The sequence below is a fragment of the Sinocyclocheilus rhinocerous genome, unplaced genomic scaffold (assembly GCF_001515625.1).
Source record: "Sinocyclocheilus rhinocerous isolate Xijiao unplaced genomic scaffold, SAMN03320098_v1.1 scaffold3750, whole genome shotgun sequence".
NCBI classification, from domain to species: Eukaryota; Metazoa; Chordata; class Actinopteri; order Cypriniformes; family Cyprinidae; genus Sinocyclocheilus; species Sinocyclocheilus rhinocerous.
In genome coordinates, this window is record NW_015666999.1 from 28,555 (window position 1) to 44,548 (window position 15,994).

At 37.1% G+C, this 15,994-nt stretch overlaps 2 protein-coding genes and 1 long non-coding RNA gene across 3 annotated transcripts; 2 read left to right on the forward strand and 1 right to left on the reverse strand.

Moving 5' to 3' along the window:
- Positions 1–4,387: 4,387 nt before the first annotated feature.
- Positions 4,388–10,845, forward strand: LOC107733360 (glycine receptor subunit alpha-4-like). Its single transcript, XM_016544959.1, has 7 exons — positions 4,388–4,489; positions 5,125–5,348; positions 5,429–5,511; positions 5,597–5,734; positions 7,354–7,568; positions 7,746–7,904; positions 10,522–10,845. The coding sequence occupies exons 1-7, from the start codon at positions 4,388–4,390 to the stop codon at positions 10,807–10,809; spliced, it is 1,209 nt and encodes a 402-aa protein (XP_016400445.1). The 3' UTR covers positions 10,810–10,845.
- A 784-nt stretch (positions 10,846–11,629) lies between these two features.
- LOC107733363 (60S ribosomal protein L36a) lies at positions 11,630–13,955 on the reverse strand. The gene is made up of 5 exons (XM_016544968.1): positions 13,866–13,955; positions 13,342–13,447; positions 13,188–13,255; positions 11,810–11,932; positions 11,630–11,711 (listed from the first exon to the last, which is right to left on the reverse strand). The coding sequence occupies exons 1-5, from the start codon at positions 13,866–13,868 to the stop codon at positions 11,691–11,693; spliced, it is 321 nt and encodes a 106-aa protein (XP_016400454.1). The 5' UTR covers positions 13,869–13,955; the 3' UTR covers positions 11,630–11,690.
- Positions 13,951–15,314, forward strand: LOC107733364 (uncharacterized). Its single transcript, XR_001638968.1, has 2 exons — positions 13,951–14,021; positions 14,783–15,314. It is a non-coding gene; the product is annotated as an uncharacterized LOC107733364 (long non-coding RNA).
- The last annotated feature ends 680 nt before the right edge of the window (positions 15,315–15,994 follow it).

A 15,994-nucleotide genomic window follows, 5' to 3' on the forward strand; every position in this document is an offset into this window, starting at 1 on the left:
CTGACAAAGCGAATTTCAGATTTTACGATTCATTCATTAATAATACTGTTTTCAGGCATGTTAATGAGTAGAAATCAGTGGAGTGGTGTGTGTGTGTGTGTGGTGTAGTTTAGGCATTTGCTCTAATTCCTCCTGAGGTCAAGGCAACGTAAACACATCATCGACGTGACCGCTGTGTGTGTGATTTCTGAGAAAACTGGGTCTGTTATTCTTTAGTTTTGTTCACACTGGAGTGAAGATACATTAAAATTAACACTGGCCTAGTTATCCACTGTGACTCAACACGCACATAAAGCTCGGATTTCTCTTTCTTTCAGTTTTTTTTTTTTTTTTTTACACCCACACTAACTATATTCTTGCCTTATTTTTCTCAATCTTCTTTATTCCATGTCTTTCTCCTATACAGCTGCCGGTTCATGTAAAACAGTATGATGGGGGAAAATGATGGAAACGGGGATGCTGTACATTTTGCTCTCAAAACCACACACTGGTATTCCTATCATTATGGAGACATTCCATAATATATTCCATCTATATATAGAGAGCAACATTTACAATGTTACAAATAATATATATAAACTTATGAACATTCTATTCCTCAAAGAATCCTGAAAAAAATGTTTTTATCATTAATAATATATTGTTTTGTTCTTAATATTGCTAGATAATGTTTTGCATGTTTTCAGCATTGATAATAATTCTTGATAATAAAAAGTGTTTATTGAACACCAGCGTATTAGAATGATTTCTGAAAGAAATCACAGGAATAAGTTACGTTTTAATAACATTTTTAAAACTGTATTAAAAGATGTTTCATATAACCAAATAAACATTATCTAGCCTTGGTGAGCATAAGAGAAAACATTTGAATGGTAGTGTGTACATTATGTTTCATATAAACTGAGACATTATTATATTTTCACCACAGGACTATTGACGTGAACTGCAAGAGACACAAAGGTAATTAAAAATGTTGGAAAATTCAAAAGAAATAGTGACGAGTCACAGAACCTAAAATGTAAATAAAAAAAAAACTGAACAATGCTGAACCTAAATTCTTGCTGTTTAATAACAGGAAGCATTTGTTCTGTCATCTACTGAATATACTCAAGATATCAGAGGAGGTGGATGGATGGATGTTTGTCCTCTGCTGCAGTGCGTCTTGGGATGTGGATCTGGAGCCCCTCAGGTGGAGTCGTGTCACAGTTGTTTATTCTGATAAAAGTCTTTAAACGCATCTTACGCCCTGTTGCCTTCTCTCTTCTCCATGCTAGAACTGCACCTCAGGCTAGCATGTGGCCAGAGAGAAAGAAAGAGCAGAAGACCCCCTGTATACACACACACACACACAGACGTCTCTTAGTGTGCCCGTCTCAGGATGCGGTGCTCAGTCAGATGGCAGTGGAAGAGAGACCAGAGTGCATCGGAATGGGCGCCCTGCCCCTCCAAAACACATCTGCTTACTGAGATTTAGCCACAGGACACCAGGGAGAAAAAGAGAGCAGCTGAATAGTGAAAGGATGTTTTCTCTGTTCTGGAGGATCCTGCTGGAGCTCTTACTGGTTTGGTGGATGTTTGAAGGGGTCATCAGGTGAGTTTTTCACAGGTGTGCCATCATTCCTCACTGGCATCACCGTGTGATTCATTCAAACACTTGTAGAGGCTGTTTGTGAAGATTTAAATATAGTTTGAAGTGTTTTCAGGTGTTAAAATGACCTGTTTCTTCCCTAATATTTGAATTTCCATACTTGTTCGCTTTTGTGTGCTCAGTCGTCTGTATTTGGCTTGTGTGTTCAGTTCAGTAGTCTTCATGGGTGATAGGTTTATTTTAATCCCGGAGAGCGTTCTTATGTTTCTGAGTGTGTGTGTGTGTTTGTGTTTGTTGGCTTTATGTATCTGGGTCTCTGAAGTATGAGGCTGACACATAGAGACAGCTCTGTCTGAAGTCATTTTCACTGTTACTGAAATTGCAGATTTATTGAAGTCCACATAATGAGATAGAACTATTATTGGCCTGTCTGGAACGAGACGTTTCTTTAGAATGACAATAAGGGCTTGTAAGTCTCACCTGAGGATGCATTCATTCTGTGTCTTATTTCCATTCCCTATACGCTGCATGAGACGGACTTTATACTTTCACAAATCAGATTTGCCACAGTTCTGCTCACAAACAGACAGGGAAATTGAAGAGGAACTGGACCGGAAAATTTCTCTAAATATGGAATAAGATTCAAAGCGTTTGAGAGAAAGTGCTGTCCTTTTCTCTGCTTGGACTTCTACTGAATTCTTTTTTTAATAAAATATTAACACCTACAACAACCTGCAATTAGGTTTAAGGCAATAAAGATGTCACCGCTATATTGCAGCCACACAGAGAAACAGACAGAACGTGTCAGGTGGAGAGGAGTTTTAATAAAACATGAGACAGATGTTCTGATGTGCTCATTTAAAGCCTTATTAAAGGGTTTAAGTAGACTCATCAGGTATTTTGTTAGCAACCAGATTTCCCTCTAGCATTAATATTTCAATCTGGCATACATTATTACCAAAGCATTCAGTCAATAATGGAATGATAACAAAGGGTTTTGGCCACAGTGAATTTTAAAATGAACAACTGAAAGAGCTCATAGAGAGCATACTTATTAATAACGCACGCACATATACAGTCCAAAAGCCCACAATGTAAATCTGGTCATTTAAAATCCAAAGGTTTTGTGGTCCAGGGTTACATATGTTAAAATGGGAGACGCAGAGGTTGAGTTTTCAATGTTTTTCTTTTTCGATCATTTGAATGAATGCATCCATCGCTGGATAGAGAAGTACTCATTTCTTTCAAAACAATAATCTTACTGACCCCAATTCTTTTATTAAAGCATCTCTATATGTATACAATGGACATTTGGAAACCAAATGCAAAAATGCATTTAGCCTATATGATGATTTTATTAACTGTATAATAAAAGCAATCATATGCAGACCATACTAAAGACATCCACAACGATATCTTGGTCATTTTTTCAACATCATATAAAGCAACACAGAAGTAAGTAAAACTGCTGTTGCAGCTTAATCTCTTTTACATAGATTGTTTTGGCAAGAACTCTGTGAAAATGTGATGCGGTCAGCAAAGAATATATATATATTTAAAGAATACAGTCTCTGTGAGCCTCGCGTGTGAAAAAGTGCTGCGGCCCGAAAACACAGAGCAACATAAGATCTCATTAAACTATGTGACCCCCCCCCCGGGTCTATTTTTTACCATCCCCACCATTCAACAAGAGAAACCCACAGGCGTTCAGAGACGAAAACCGACAGAATACGAAACAGAATTTCAGCCCCAGACGATGAGAATGATTTCAGAAACATGCAGGATACGGCTGTCAGCTCACGCTAGATTTCTCTCCGTAAAAAGTGTCACAACAGCCTCTGTGAGGATTCGTGAGGGGCAGTTTCTCCGCTGGCATCAGGGCCATTTAGTTTGCTGTGCTGTCCACTCGAGTGCATGTTAACCCAAAGACCTAAATAAGTCTTTTCCTCTCATTCTCTTGCTTATGTTTTTTAAAACTGGAATTTTTTTTATTCATACTTTTTCTTCCCTCCTTCCTCTCGTTTTCTCTCATGATCTCTTGCTCTCTCTCAGTAGGCGTCTCTGAGCTCGTGTATATTTCATATCTGTTCTACATCTTAGAGATGTGGCTGTCTGTCAGCATGTGTGGAGGGAAATGTCCCCTCTGATAAGCTATATATATAACTAATGTCATGAACGTTAAATCAATAAATAAAATGCTGCAATCAAATATTTACAAAGTAACTGAATGCTAATTTAACATATTGGCTGAATAGCAGTGAACAGCTGTGTAGTTCATTTGAAGTAAATGGGGCATTTTACAGTTGTCTAGTTCTCTATGTTTGCGAAAATGGTTTATTTTGATAATTTGTAATTGGATTTAATTTGTGTCTTGGACAACCTCTTCAAGTGTTTTGTCTTGGAAACTATCTGTTGCTATTTGCTGCTTGTGGATTTCTTTTTATTCAAGACACTGAAGTTCAATTCTGTGTGAATTATTCATCTAATCTAATATGTTAAAATGGGAGACGCAGAGGTTGAGTTTTCAATGTTTTTCTTTCGGCTAAGATTTGCGCGAATTACATTTGGCTTTCAGTTTAGTTTTATCTTTAGTGGATTGTTTATTGCTGATGAAAAAAAACAGCTTAGACCAGCCTAATATGATTTGCTGATTTTCCAGACTGGTCTGGTATGTTGGCCACTTTTTGGTCAGGCTGGATGAGCAGCAAAACACCAGGTTGGGGATCAGCTAGACCACTCTAAACCAGCAAAGACCAGCAAAGCGGTTTAAGCTGGTTTAAGTTTTTAAGTAATATGCTAATGTTTCATATTGTGTTGTTCTTTCATTTTTTAGGTCCTCCAGTAAATGTTACTTGCAACATTTTTATCAACAGCTTTGGTTCCATCACAGAGACCACCATGGTACACACACACACACACACACACACACACACACACTAAACATACTATACTCCTAGGGAGAATTTTTCAGTATGCATTAAATGAATGATCATTAAATTTACACATTACATTGGTTTAGAGTTTGAGGAATCCACACACACACACACACACAGTTTCACAATTTGAGTTGAATTACTGAAATAAATGAACTTTTCCACGACATTCTAATTTATTGAGATGCACCTGTATATAGCTTATCAGAAATATGTTTGGTCTAGAATGTACCACAGTACACTGTTCAAAACAGAGTTAAAATAATCAGAATCAAGCCTGAACATGACATTCAGACTTTATTCGGACTAGAATCATCAGACTCAGTTTTATGAATGATAGATTCTTAAAGCTATTAAGAAGTTATTAACTGACATTTTAGACACAATTTGGCAACCATAATTAACACAGGCAAGTGGAGTGATATGGAAAGGTCCAGTGCTGTTACATGAATTAAATCCACTAATTTGTCATAAATAAATAAGTAAATAAATAGTGGACTGGAAATAATTGTTGTACATTAACATCTGTCATGTTTTATCAAATGTATTTGCCTCAGCTGCTGTGAATGTGATCTGATGTATTTCTGAACACTAACTCCTCAGGATTATCGGCTGAACGTTTTTCTACGGCAGCAGTGGAATGACCCACGGCTGGCTTATAAAGAGTATCCAGATGATTCCCTGGATCTGGACCCATCCATGCTGGACTCCATCTGGAAGCCAGACTTGTTCTTCGCCAATGAAAAAGGCGCCAACTTTCACGAGGTCACCACGGACAACAAACTGCTGAGGATTTTCCAGAATGGAAATGTGCTGTATAGCATCAGGTGCGATATCACCCCCTATAGATTACATATCATTCCAAACCATTACATGAATGATCATCCGATATCTCTCTCTCTTTCAGACTCACTCTGATTCTGTCGTGTCCTATGGATCTGAAGAACTTTCCAATGGACACACAGACCTGCACTATGCAGTTAGAGAGCTGTAAGACTGAGCATCCATCAACTAATCTCATGCTTATCTTATTTCTCTTTTATATGCTCATTATTCTCTGTCTTTCTCTCTCTAGTTGGCTACACTATGAATGATCTGATATTTCAGTGGTTGGATGAAGGCCCAATGCAAGTGGCTGATGACCTTGTGCTGCCCCAGTTTGTCCTGAAAGAGGAGAAAGATCTGGGATACTGTACAAAGCACTACAACACTGGTATGCTATTGCAATTCCACCATTATACATTTTTACAGATTTTACAACCAGTGTTGAGTGTATGCATTACTAAGCTTACTCTAATTAAATTATATTTCCTTTGAAAAAGTAGAGTAGGGAATTACTGTAATTTAATTCAAGTTACCTCTGATGTAATTGCATTAAATACTTTATAGACTGTAGAACAATTCTATATAAAACAATAGTGGATTTAACATCAAAATTTAACATCTTATGTTAAAATGTATGTTTTTAATATAACCCTCTCACTTTAAATACTTTGGTCCATTCAAGAATAATTTATGCAATTTTACATTATTTATTTGATAGAATTAAAAGAGCAGTATCATGTATTGTTCAACTGGTTGATGCTGATATGGGATTTAGAAAGCAATTAGTAATAAGTAACACAATACTTTTTAGAGAGAGTAATTAGTACTGTAATCTAATTACGCTGTTGAGGATGTAATTAGTAATGCTTTGAGTGGTTGTCAAGGGGTTGCTATGCGTTTTCTCAGTTGTTCAATGAGGTTCTTAGAATGTTGCTATGCAGTTGCTAAGGTGTTTGGAGTGGTTGCCATTTTAGGTAATATACAGACTACTTTTTGATTACTTTTAGTTTACTTTTTACCTCTCTTGTTTTTTGCATTGATTTAAATAGGATCATCTTGTACCATATTGACTTAAAAATACAAAGAGAAGAAAACATATTCCATTTATTGTTATGAACAACATGAAGTGCATTAAACATTACATTATGTCAAGGTTTCTTAAACTGGGGTTTGTGAAGGAACTGCAGAGGGTTCATGAGTTTAATGAAAAGCAAATGATTAATTAAAAAAAAATAAAATAAAGTTAATTAAATCTTTCAAATGTTAAATTAAAACAAAGAATTTTAAAATGAATCAAAATAAAACACTTAATGAAAAAAAAAATGAAATATTTTATTTGTTTACGTGCATGTCATGTGACCATAACCAATGTCAGAGAACCATAACCATGCAAATGTGATGCTTCATTACTTTATATAAAAATATATTTGGTGAAAGAGGATCAGATGACAGAAAAGTTGGTGAATTTGTGCATTTTAATGTGTTTGAAAGACAAAAGCCTCCCAAAGTAATACATGGTAAAGTAACCAACTGAGTGATAATTCAAATAAAAATTCATGTAGTTGATGCAATGTTGAAACACTTCTTAAACCTGAAATGATTTTTTGAATCCAGTGGTCAAATACTGTATAGCCACCTGATTAATGACTGATCTCGTCCACAAAACTGGAAGACTTTCTGAGTGTATATAAGCAGTAGGCTATTTTAGAAAGAAAAGTTCAAAGATGAAAAAGAGGAATTAGGGAGAATCAATAAATTATGAATATGATGATATAATTAATTGTTAACTGTGTAAATAATATGTAATCATGTAATCCATAAAAAAGTAACTGTAATCTGATTATGAGTATTTTAAAATGAAATGTAATCTAATTATAAGTACTTCGTTTTTGGAATTTGATTAGGTAATACAGATGACATGGAATCAGTTATTACCCAGCTCTGTTGGTGAATACAAATGGCATGCATTTATTTTCGCTGTCTAACATGATTGCGTGTTTAACCCAGGTCAATTCACCTGTATAGAGGTGAAATTTCATCTAGAGAGGCAGATGGGTTACTACCTGATCCAGATGTACATTCCCAGCCTCTTAACAGTTATCTTGTCATGGGTTTCCTTCTGGATCAACATGGATGCCGCCCCGGCCCGTGTTGGCCTGGGCATCACTACAGTTCTCACAATGACAACACAGAGCTCTGGATCCAGAGCATCACTGCCTAAGGTAGGAATCTACTTTATCTATCCAATCAGCCACCTTCTTTCAGTCATTATTTAATCCCCCTGATGTTGTTCCAAACCTGCATGTTTTGTTCAAATGGATTTCTATGTTAATTGACAGCATTTGACAGATGCTACATTTTTGTTAAATCCAGAATATTCCATGTGTGCATGCATGCAGGTGTCCTATGTGAAGGCCATTGACATCTGGATGGCAGTGTGCTTGCTGTTCGTCTTTGCTGCTTTGCTGGAGTACGCAGCAGTTAACTTTGTCTCTCGGCAACATAAAGAATTCTTCAGACTGAGGAGAAAACTGCGGGAAGAGCAACGCTATAGAGCTGTGAGTGTTAGTCTGAAACTGTCCTCTGTCATACACACGCGACTTGCGTTGAGTGCCCTTAAGATACTATACAATCACTGTGTGCCTGTGATCTTTCATGAGAGCAGCCTGCTGTGCCCTTCAGAGCAGGGAAGGAAGGTCAGCGATGGCATAAAGCCATGTCATGAATATTGCACAGAGTAATACTGTTCTTTCCACACACAAAATGTGGGACAACACGAATGGGAAGAAAGTGAAGGAGCTGCAGGATTTTAAATCTGGAAAATGTCCCAGTGAAGCAGAATACCAAATGCTTAGCTGAACTGATAAATTAAGCATTATTTCTCTTTTACCAAATGGAAATGCTAAAACAGTAATTGTATTCAAACAGGTTTTCTGAACCTGAATCTATGATTGGTTGGCAAGACAGATGGCCCTACTCAAAGCTCACACCATTGGTTGATCCAGTGTTGTTGGGTCAAGCTGGTCCGGATGCTCAAATAAACTCTGTGAGCATTACAGAGCTTGGGGGAATTTAACCTACAAATGGCTTTCTTATAGTTTATAAATATTAAGATGTCTGATTATTAAGAAGACCCTGTTTTGACGCTGAAAATCAGTTTTTAAGAAATTTATTTTGCTTTGTTATACTCAATGACTATCAAGGTGAATCTCATGAAGCCTCCCCCAAAAACTTTTTTTTTTACCCCAAAGAGTAAAAAATATAAAAAATATATTTTTCAGTTCAACAAATACTATCATTCTGTACAAATAAAAGTAATGTACTTACCCTATCATTTAAGTAAGATTTTTTTAGTAAATTAAAAATTCCGCAGAGATGCATTAAATTGTTTAAAAACGACAGTAAAGACTTTGTGAAAAATCATGTTTTTCACAAAACTCTTAAAAAAAAAACAATGATTTCTTTCACAAGTGACACTGAAGACTGAAGAAATGTCTGCTAAATATTCAGCTTTGCCATCACATGAATGAATTACTTTTAAAATATATTAATATTGAAAATGGTAATTTTAGATTTTAATATTTCACAGTATTAACTCATATTTTTTAATCAAATAAATGTAGCCTTGGTCGGCATAAGATACTTTTTTCAAAAACATAAAAAAATCTTACCAACACCAACGTTTCTGTAGTGTATATATATTATTTGAGTAAAAGTAATAAGTAGTTCTTTTTTAATATGTGTTCCATTAAAAAATACAAACAAACCCTTAAGAAAAACATCCAGATGCATTATGCTAATGAGAATGGGGTGGGGGTAGTTGTGCTTGTCATGAAAATTTCCCAAAGCACTTTTAATGGTCCTAAAAATAGGCTTCATTTCCTTGATGTAATACATAAATTCTCGTTTTGTCGGATTTTTGAGCTGTATTATGACCCAGACATGCTCTTTGTCTGCCTGGAATAGAAGACTATTCCCAGATTCCTCTCAGGAGTTTTTGTCAGCAGAAACTGCAGTTATTTCCCTATCTTTACTCCTAACCAGCTAGTTGAGAGAACATCGTGGCTTTCTTTTGGACACAGCAGACACTGTCCTGCCACAAAGAGCAGAGAGAATAAATATTACACTATCCTGTCCTTTTCTATTCCTCCTCCATCTCCCCTCTATCGCCCTGCAGGGCAGGCTGTGTGTGTGTGTGTGTGTGAGAGAGAGAGAGAGAGACCCAGTGGGTGAGTTGGTGGCGCTGTGCCCCCTCATTTGCCTTAGGGATGCTGTTAGGCATGCAACATGCAAACATGCTTACACACTACTGCACTCAAGCTTTTAGGCACAATGTACATATAAAACACATACACCCCATTATGCATGTGGTGTTAGCCACATACATACAAACACATACACACACAGACACACACAGTCTGACTGACTGTTTGGTCACAGGCAGAACGGTGCAGTAGGCTATCTGATCTCATGTGCACTAAGTCACCCAAAGCAGCGACCTGTACACAATGTGATTCAACACAAACACACCTAACTGACTGGATCTCATTCTCAAAAAAAAAAAGCATCTTTTCCCTAAGGAATAAATATGCTGTCACTATTGATATCTCACACACACACACACACACACACAGACAGACACAGACACAGACACAGACACACAGACAGATATATATATTGAAAATATCACCAAGAATAAGTAACCTGGGAAAAAAAGGGAAGACTGAGGAAAGCCAAAGAAAGCTGGTATACAAGAAAGGAAGAAAAAGCCAAAGAAAACCGCTGAAACTGACAAAAACATATTTAGACTAAAAAACAAATAAAGACTTATTTTTATGTAGAAAACATATGTATCTTAGAGAGTAAATGCATTGTTTAAAACTAAAGCCTGGCTAACAAAAATATGTTCTAAGAACATTTCGCTAACGTTACCAACAAGTTAATTCAGCTTTCCCATCACATGTATAAAAGACATTTTAAATATATATTTAAAATAAATAAATAAATAAAATTGTAATTATATTTCACAGGATTACTGATTACTGTATTTTTGATCAAATAAATGCAGCCATGGTGAACATAAGAGACTTCTAGGAACATAAAAAAATCGTGCCGACCCCAAACTTTTGAACGATAGTGTATATTCATATATTTTGTGGTGATGTTTTCCTTCAGGAAGAGCGGTTAGCCTCAGAGAATCAGGACTTGTACTTCCCGGGATACGGGATGGACAGCTGTCTGTCTGGGGATGGGCCTCTCTCTGAGGCTGCTGCCATGTTTGCGGGCCTGCCACCTGGCCACGTTCTGTTTGACATCCGCCGCCGCTTCGCGGAACGAGCAAAGCGGATCGACACCATCTCGCGAGCCGTCTTCCCCCTCAGCTTCCTCGTTTTCAACGTGTTCTATTGGATCACGTACAAAGTGCTTAGAAATGAGGACATTCACCCTGCCCTGCAACCCTGACTCCTTTTAAGACTTCTGAACTTCCCAGTATCCCATTTTGTGAGCCCGTTTAAAATCAATCCAGTTGAGGAAAGGTACAACACGTTCTCTCTGCAGAGTGAACATATATGCATGTGTCCATGACCACTTTTGAGAAGATCTAAAACCTTTAGTTTATATGCAATGGCTGAATCACTCCTGACCTTTGAGATGCAAGTTTTAGTTTTTTTTCCTCACTGAGCACACTTGTTTGTCTATTATTAAAAATAAATGTTCTAAACAAAGGGTTTGTTTGGCAGCTTTTTTCCTAGTCTTGTATGTACAGGTATCCACATAAATAGGGAAGCACTGAAATCTCAAAAGTAAATTTTATTTACATACATCAAATTAGCTATCAAAACTGACAATGTAATCATGAATTTTGCTTTAACTCTGATCAGTCTAAAAATGCACTTTTCAGGATGATCTAATGTAATGCGTGTACTTTCTAGCGCAAAAACACCAGGGGATGCCTTTAGACATAACTTTCTTTCCTACAGCTGCCAAGTTAAGTGTTTCTCACATTCATTTTTTAATGTGTGGTGTGTCTCCTTGTTCTGTCCCTCACTACACACAAAACTGCGTAAGAGTCTAAGTAAAGATTTATCTTCCGCTGCGGGATGCATAATCTGCTTTACCTCAACAGCTGCACGAGACACAACAGATCTGCTGTTAAAGCAACATTTTTGTATGTATTTATGGAAGCACAGCTGCTATTTTGGTCCCCTATGGTGCACTTGTGTGGAACTTAATTTGGAAACACAGTTTGATACTGATGATGAATGAAAGGCAAGAGTCCGCATAACTGTATACAACTTTTATTGACAGTGATGGTAAACCACAATAGAAGCATTTGGCCCAGCTCAGAACTGGATGACCTGGCCCTGTAAGAGAAAGACGAGAATAGAAATTAGGCATGTTCATTCTCTTAACAGGTGACCAATGTGATGTTAAGTCTGGTCAGCTGATGTGCATTCCTTACCTTTCTCTTCTTGTCTCCTCCTAACTCAAAGTGTTTGCATCTCTTAATGGCCAACATCCTCTTTGAGCGGCAGTTGGGCTCCACGCACTCCAGCCTCAGCACGATCTTCTTTGTGGTTTTAGCCTGCCGCACAAGGAGGGACAAAATCACACCTGATATGCAAACATCCATACAATCAATCAATCTGTAGCAAAATCTTTCTTTCCCACAATCAAAGTAGATCTAGACTCAACTAAAATGCTTAGGGGGTCATTTGTGGAAAGTTTAAAGCTTTATGTACATTTGAAATGTACTTTCAGCTCTGTTTATCTGTGATCTGATCAGAAGTGGTAAAACAGAACACTGTTACACATGCAACTTGAATGCACCTCCTGTGACCAGCTGTGATGTTGAAAAAGAATGTGACTGACCACTACTTTTTTTTTTTATGAACCTCATTAATTTGTATTTAGTACTGTCCACTTGTAATCGGATAGCTCTTTACAAGTGTTACACCACTTGTAAAGAGCCTAAAGGCCCGTTCACACCAAGGACGATAACTATAAAGATAATGATAAAGATATAGTTATAAAAATCGTTCTCAATATTAAAGAATAGTACACCACAGAGTCCACACCACAACTATAACGATAAAGACAAAGAGAAACGATATCGTTGGAATCACTTTCAAAACGATTTTTTTTTTCAGCTGATGAGCGAAAAAAAAAAGCTTGAGAATTTAAAAGGGTCCTATTATGCTCTTTTACAAAGTCTTGATTTTGTTTTGGGGTTGTACTGAAGTTGAAAAAGCATAATAGGTCCCCTTTAAAGCGGCAGACGAGCATGCGCTTAGAATAAACAGACGATATCGTTATCTTTATGGTTATCGTTCTTGGTGTGAACGGGGCTTTAGGCTCAATATTCATCCAAATTCCAATACAGCAATATTATTTAGTAAAATGCCAAATAAAGACATTTAGCCATGTCAAAATATATATATATATATACTGCTAACACTAACCCTAAGACACTTCAGGCCTGCAGTTTATGTGTAGATAAGTTTCCACCATAGTCTACACCAGTGGGTCTAATTTTTGTCAAGAACTAGAAAAGCATACATTTCTTTTAGTTTTACTGTATAAAGAAAAGTTACACCCTTTGCTTAATTAAATAAAATGAACCTCACTAGGTCTACACTGTTGATTTAAAGTATATGTAAACTACTTTACGTTGCAACAACACCTAAAAGTGTTTTAATTACAGAAACTTGCTTTAAAATACAACAATATCGCTTTGGTGCAATATTAAAAGAAAAGACTTTGAAAACTGCTGGTCTAATGTTAAACGTGGCAATTCTTGCATCCATACTCCTGACACCCATCTGCAAGACCCAACAAACCTTTTTCCGGAAAATAGGCTTCGTCTGTCCTCCATAACCACTCTGCTTTCTGTCGTAACGCCTCTTTCCTAGAAGAAACAGATAAACAAATGCAGGTAAAGGTCTACAGACAATGAGCATACTGCTAATCTCTCAGTCAGCTCTCTGAACTTACCCTGGGCGTACAGAGAGTCTTTGCCCTTCTTGTACTGGGTCACTTTATGTGGCTGGTGCTTCTTGCATTTCTTGCAGTAGGTCCTGCGGGTCTTCGGTACGTTCACCTAAAGATAAACACGCATATTGTCAAAGAACTCAAGCAGCCCGAGTTCATTATACCGCCTAGCGTTAGCGCTCAAGCTAATCGACATTTTCGAGAAATATACAGCAAATTTCGCAAGTTAAAGAGTGTGCATAATCATTTCGACTACATTAAGACAAAAAAACTAGTGTTTTATTAAGATTATCCCAAAATACAACTCATAGGCGGTTACAACTAAAAAATCTGCATTACGAGTTGGGAAATCGGCAAAAAGAGGAAAATAATCATCTCATTCGTCACATAAACGATCCAATAAAACATTTTATATGGTGCCGAGGATGTATACATTCACACCGTATAGTTTGTTTTGGTCTAGGTTATTCTGATATTTAGGATTAAAACAGATTTTGGATGAAACTCCACAGGACAATATTACGCACCATGGTTGCCCTCGCGGCGCAGGAGCAAAGAGGAAGTGCAGACGTCACTCAGAGCATTAGTACCGGGTCGCGCAAGAGAAGTCTCGCGCTGTTTGCTGTTGCACGATGCTACCACCTAATGGTCGACATATCAAGCATATATGAATACGAATAATAGTGAGTAGTATTTGTTTTATTTTATGTGTAACGTTAATTTTCATATCACAGAACACGTAAAAGCTCGATAATAACAAGGTATCGCGATATTTTCTCGAAACGTGACCACAACGCGAGTACCTTTTTGATATCTCCTCAGAAAAGACGACAAGAGGCTTTATTTACTAAACTTTTTTTTTTGGAAAATGATCAAAATGTCATAAAAATGGCTGCAAATGCGAGTAGTATCACATAATTTCGAGTAAATGCCTCTAAATTACAATATACAATGGTTTGTAGCACAAAAAAGACTTCTTACGGCGGAATGCAAATCAATTACATATATTTATATTTACAGAGTACTTTTGCTAAATTTTAGAGTTGAAATCACAATAACTGAGGAAGTCTGTTCTCAAAAACACAATTATAAAAGGGAAGAGAAGTTTCAAAGACCAGAAAAGTATGCTTTTTTGAGCTGTTTCAGTGTTGAGTTTATATTTTCATTGGTGTTTGAGTTCATTTTTGTAACTCGTTAGCAGAACTTGAACCTGCAGTGTTTTTTTTTTTGTTTGGAAATGGGGCAGAAAGATATAACAGGTATGGTGGTAGGCTTTGTTTATAAGGAATATTTGTACTAAATGATGAATAACCAAAAACATATACTGAAATAAGAAGTGTTGTAATAAACATGGTAATATTTTAATAACAAAAATGTTCAAACTGTTCTTTTTCTATTGATGTTCCTCATTTGTCATTGTTTGTTGTCATTTTTGGTTTGTCAGAGAATAATGAAGTATAAAGAACAAACGGCTAGCAGAAAAGGAAACCACACTGTTTGTGCTGCTGTGCCTGCCGGCCGCCTGAGAAGCTGATATGGACTGGCACATGCAGCATGCTGCTGGCTGGCACTATCACCATGGCAACACTCACTAGGTCATTCCCGATGAGCTGTAATAACATCTGCCTGACCCAGTGACTTCAAGGTGCATCCTGCACATTATACTTGCCTGCTAGATATTACTAGAAAACCATGCCTGCACATTCAGGGTTTGGATTGACATGGCCTTTGAAAAAAACACCCTCTCAACCATCCACACACACGCTGCATCTCCATGGAGCTTGGATTAATAACACCTGATTGTACATGTTCGCCTTTGGCTCCCTTCATGCAGATTAATGGGGTTAATTAAAGTGAAATAATTTGAAAAGACAAAGAACAAACATTGTGAGGTTGCTCTGTTGTTAAAGGGCCAGTGACTGAGGAAAATGTGTCTGATTTGCAAGCCCATAAATAAATAATACATACAAGCCTAATACATCCATGTGTTGATATTAAAGCTTTGTTAGAAATAAAGCAGTGTTTTGAATGTTGCAGGATCCCTGGTGATTCACCAACCCTTGACACAACATTGGCCAATGATATTTTTGAACACCAGTAATGTTAGTGCACCAGGTAAGCACTGTTCCATCAACCTTTTTTGTAAGCAGTGTTGGGGGTAAAACATTGCAATTAACGTGAGTTACGTAATCTGATTACTTTTTGAAGTAACTAGTTAAAAAACGCATTACGTTTTATTTTACAAGAAAATATCTGAGTCCCTTTTTTAAATGCGTAATGCCAGTTACTTTGTTTTCCCATTTATTAACTGACAATTCTCCTGTTCCCATTTTGAGAGAAATCGGGAGTAAGTGCAGAGGTGTTGTGTGTGCTGTGGGAACATGATTGTTACTGTAGTTCTAGATTAAAGGGGTCATATGATGTTGCTAAAAAGAACATTATTTTGTGTATCTGGTGTAACGAAATGTGTTAATGCGGTTTAAGGTTAAAAAAACACATTCTTTTCCACATACTGTACATTATTGTTTCTCCTCTATGCCCCGCCTTTCTGAAACGCGTCGATTTTTACAAAGCTCATCGGTCTGAAAAGCGAGGTGTGCTCTGATTGGCCAGCTATCCAGTGCGTTGTGATTGGCCGAATTCCTCAAGCGTGTGA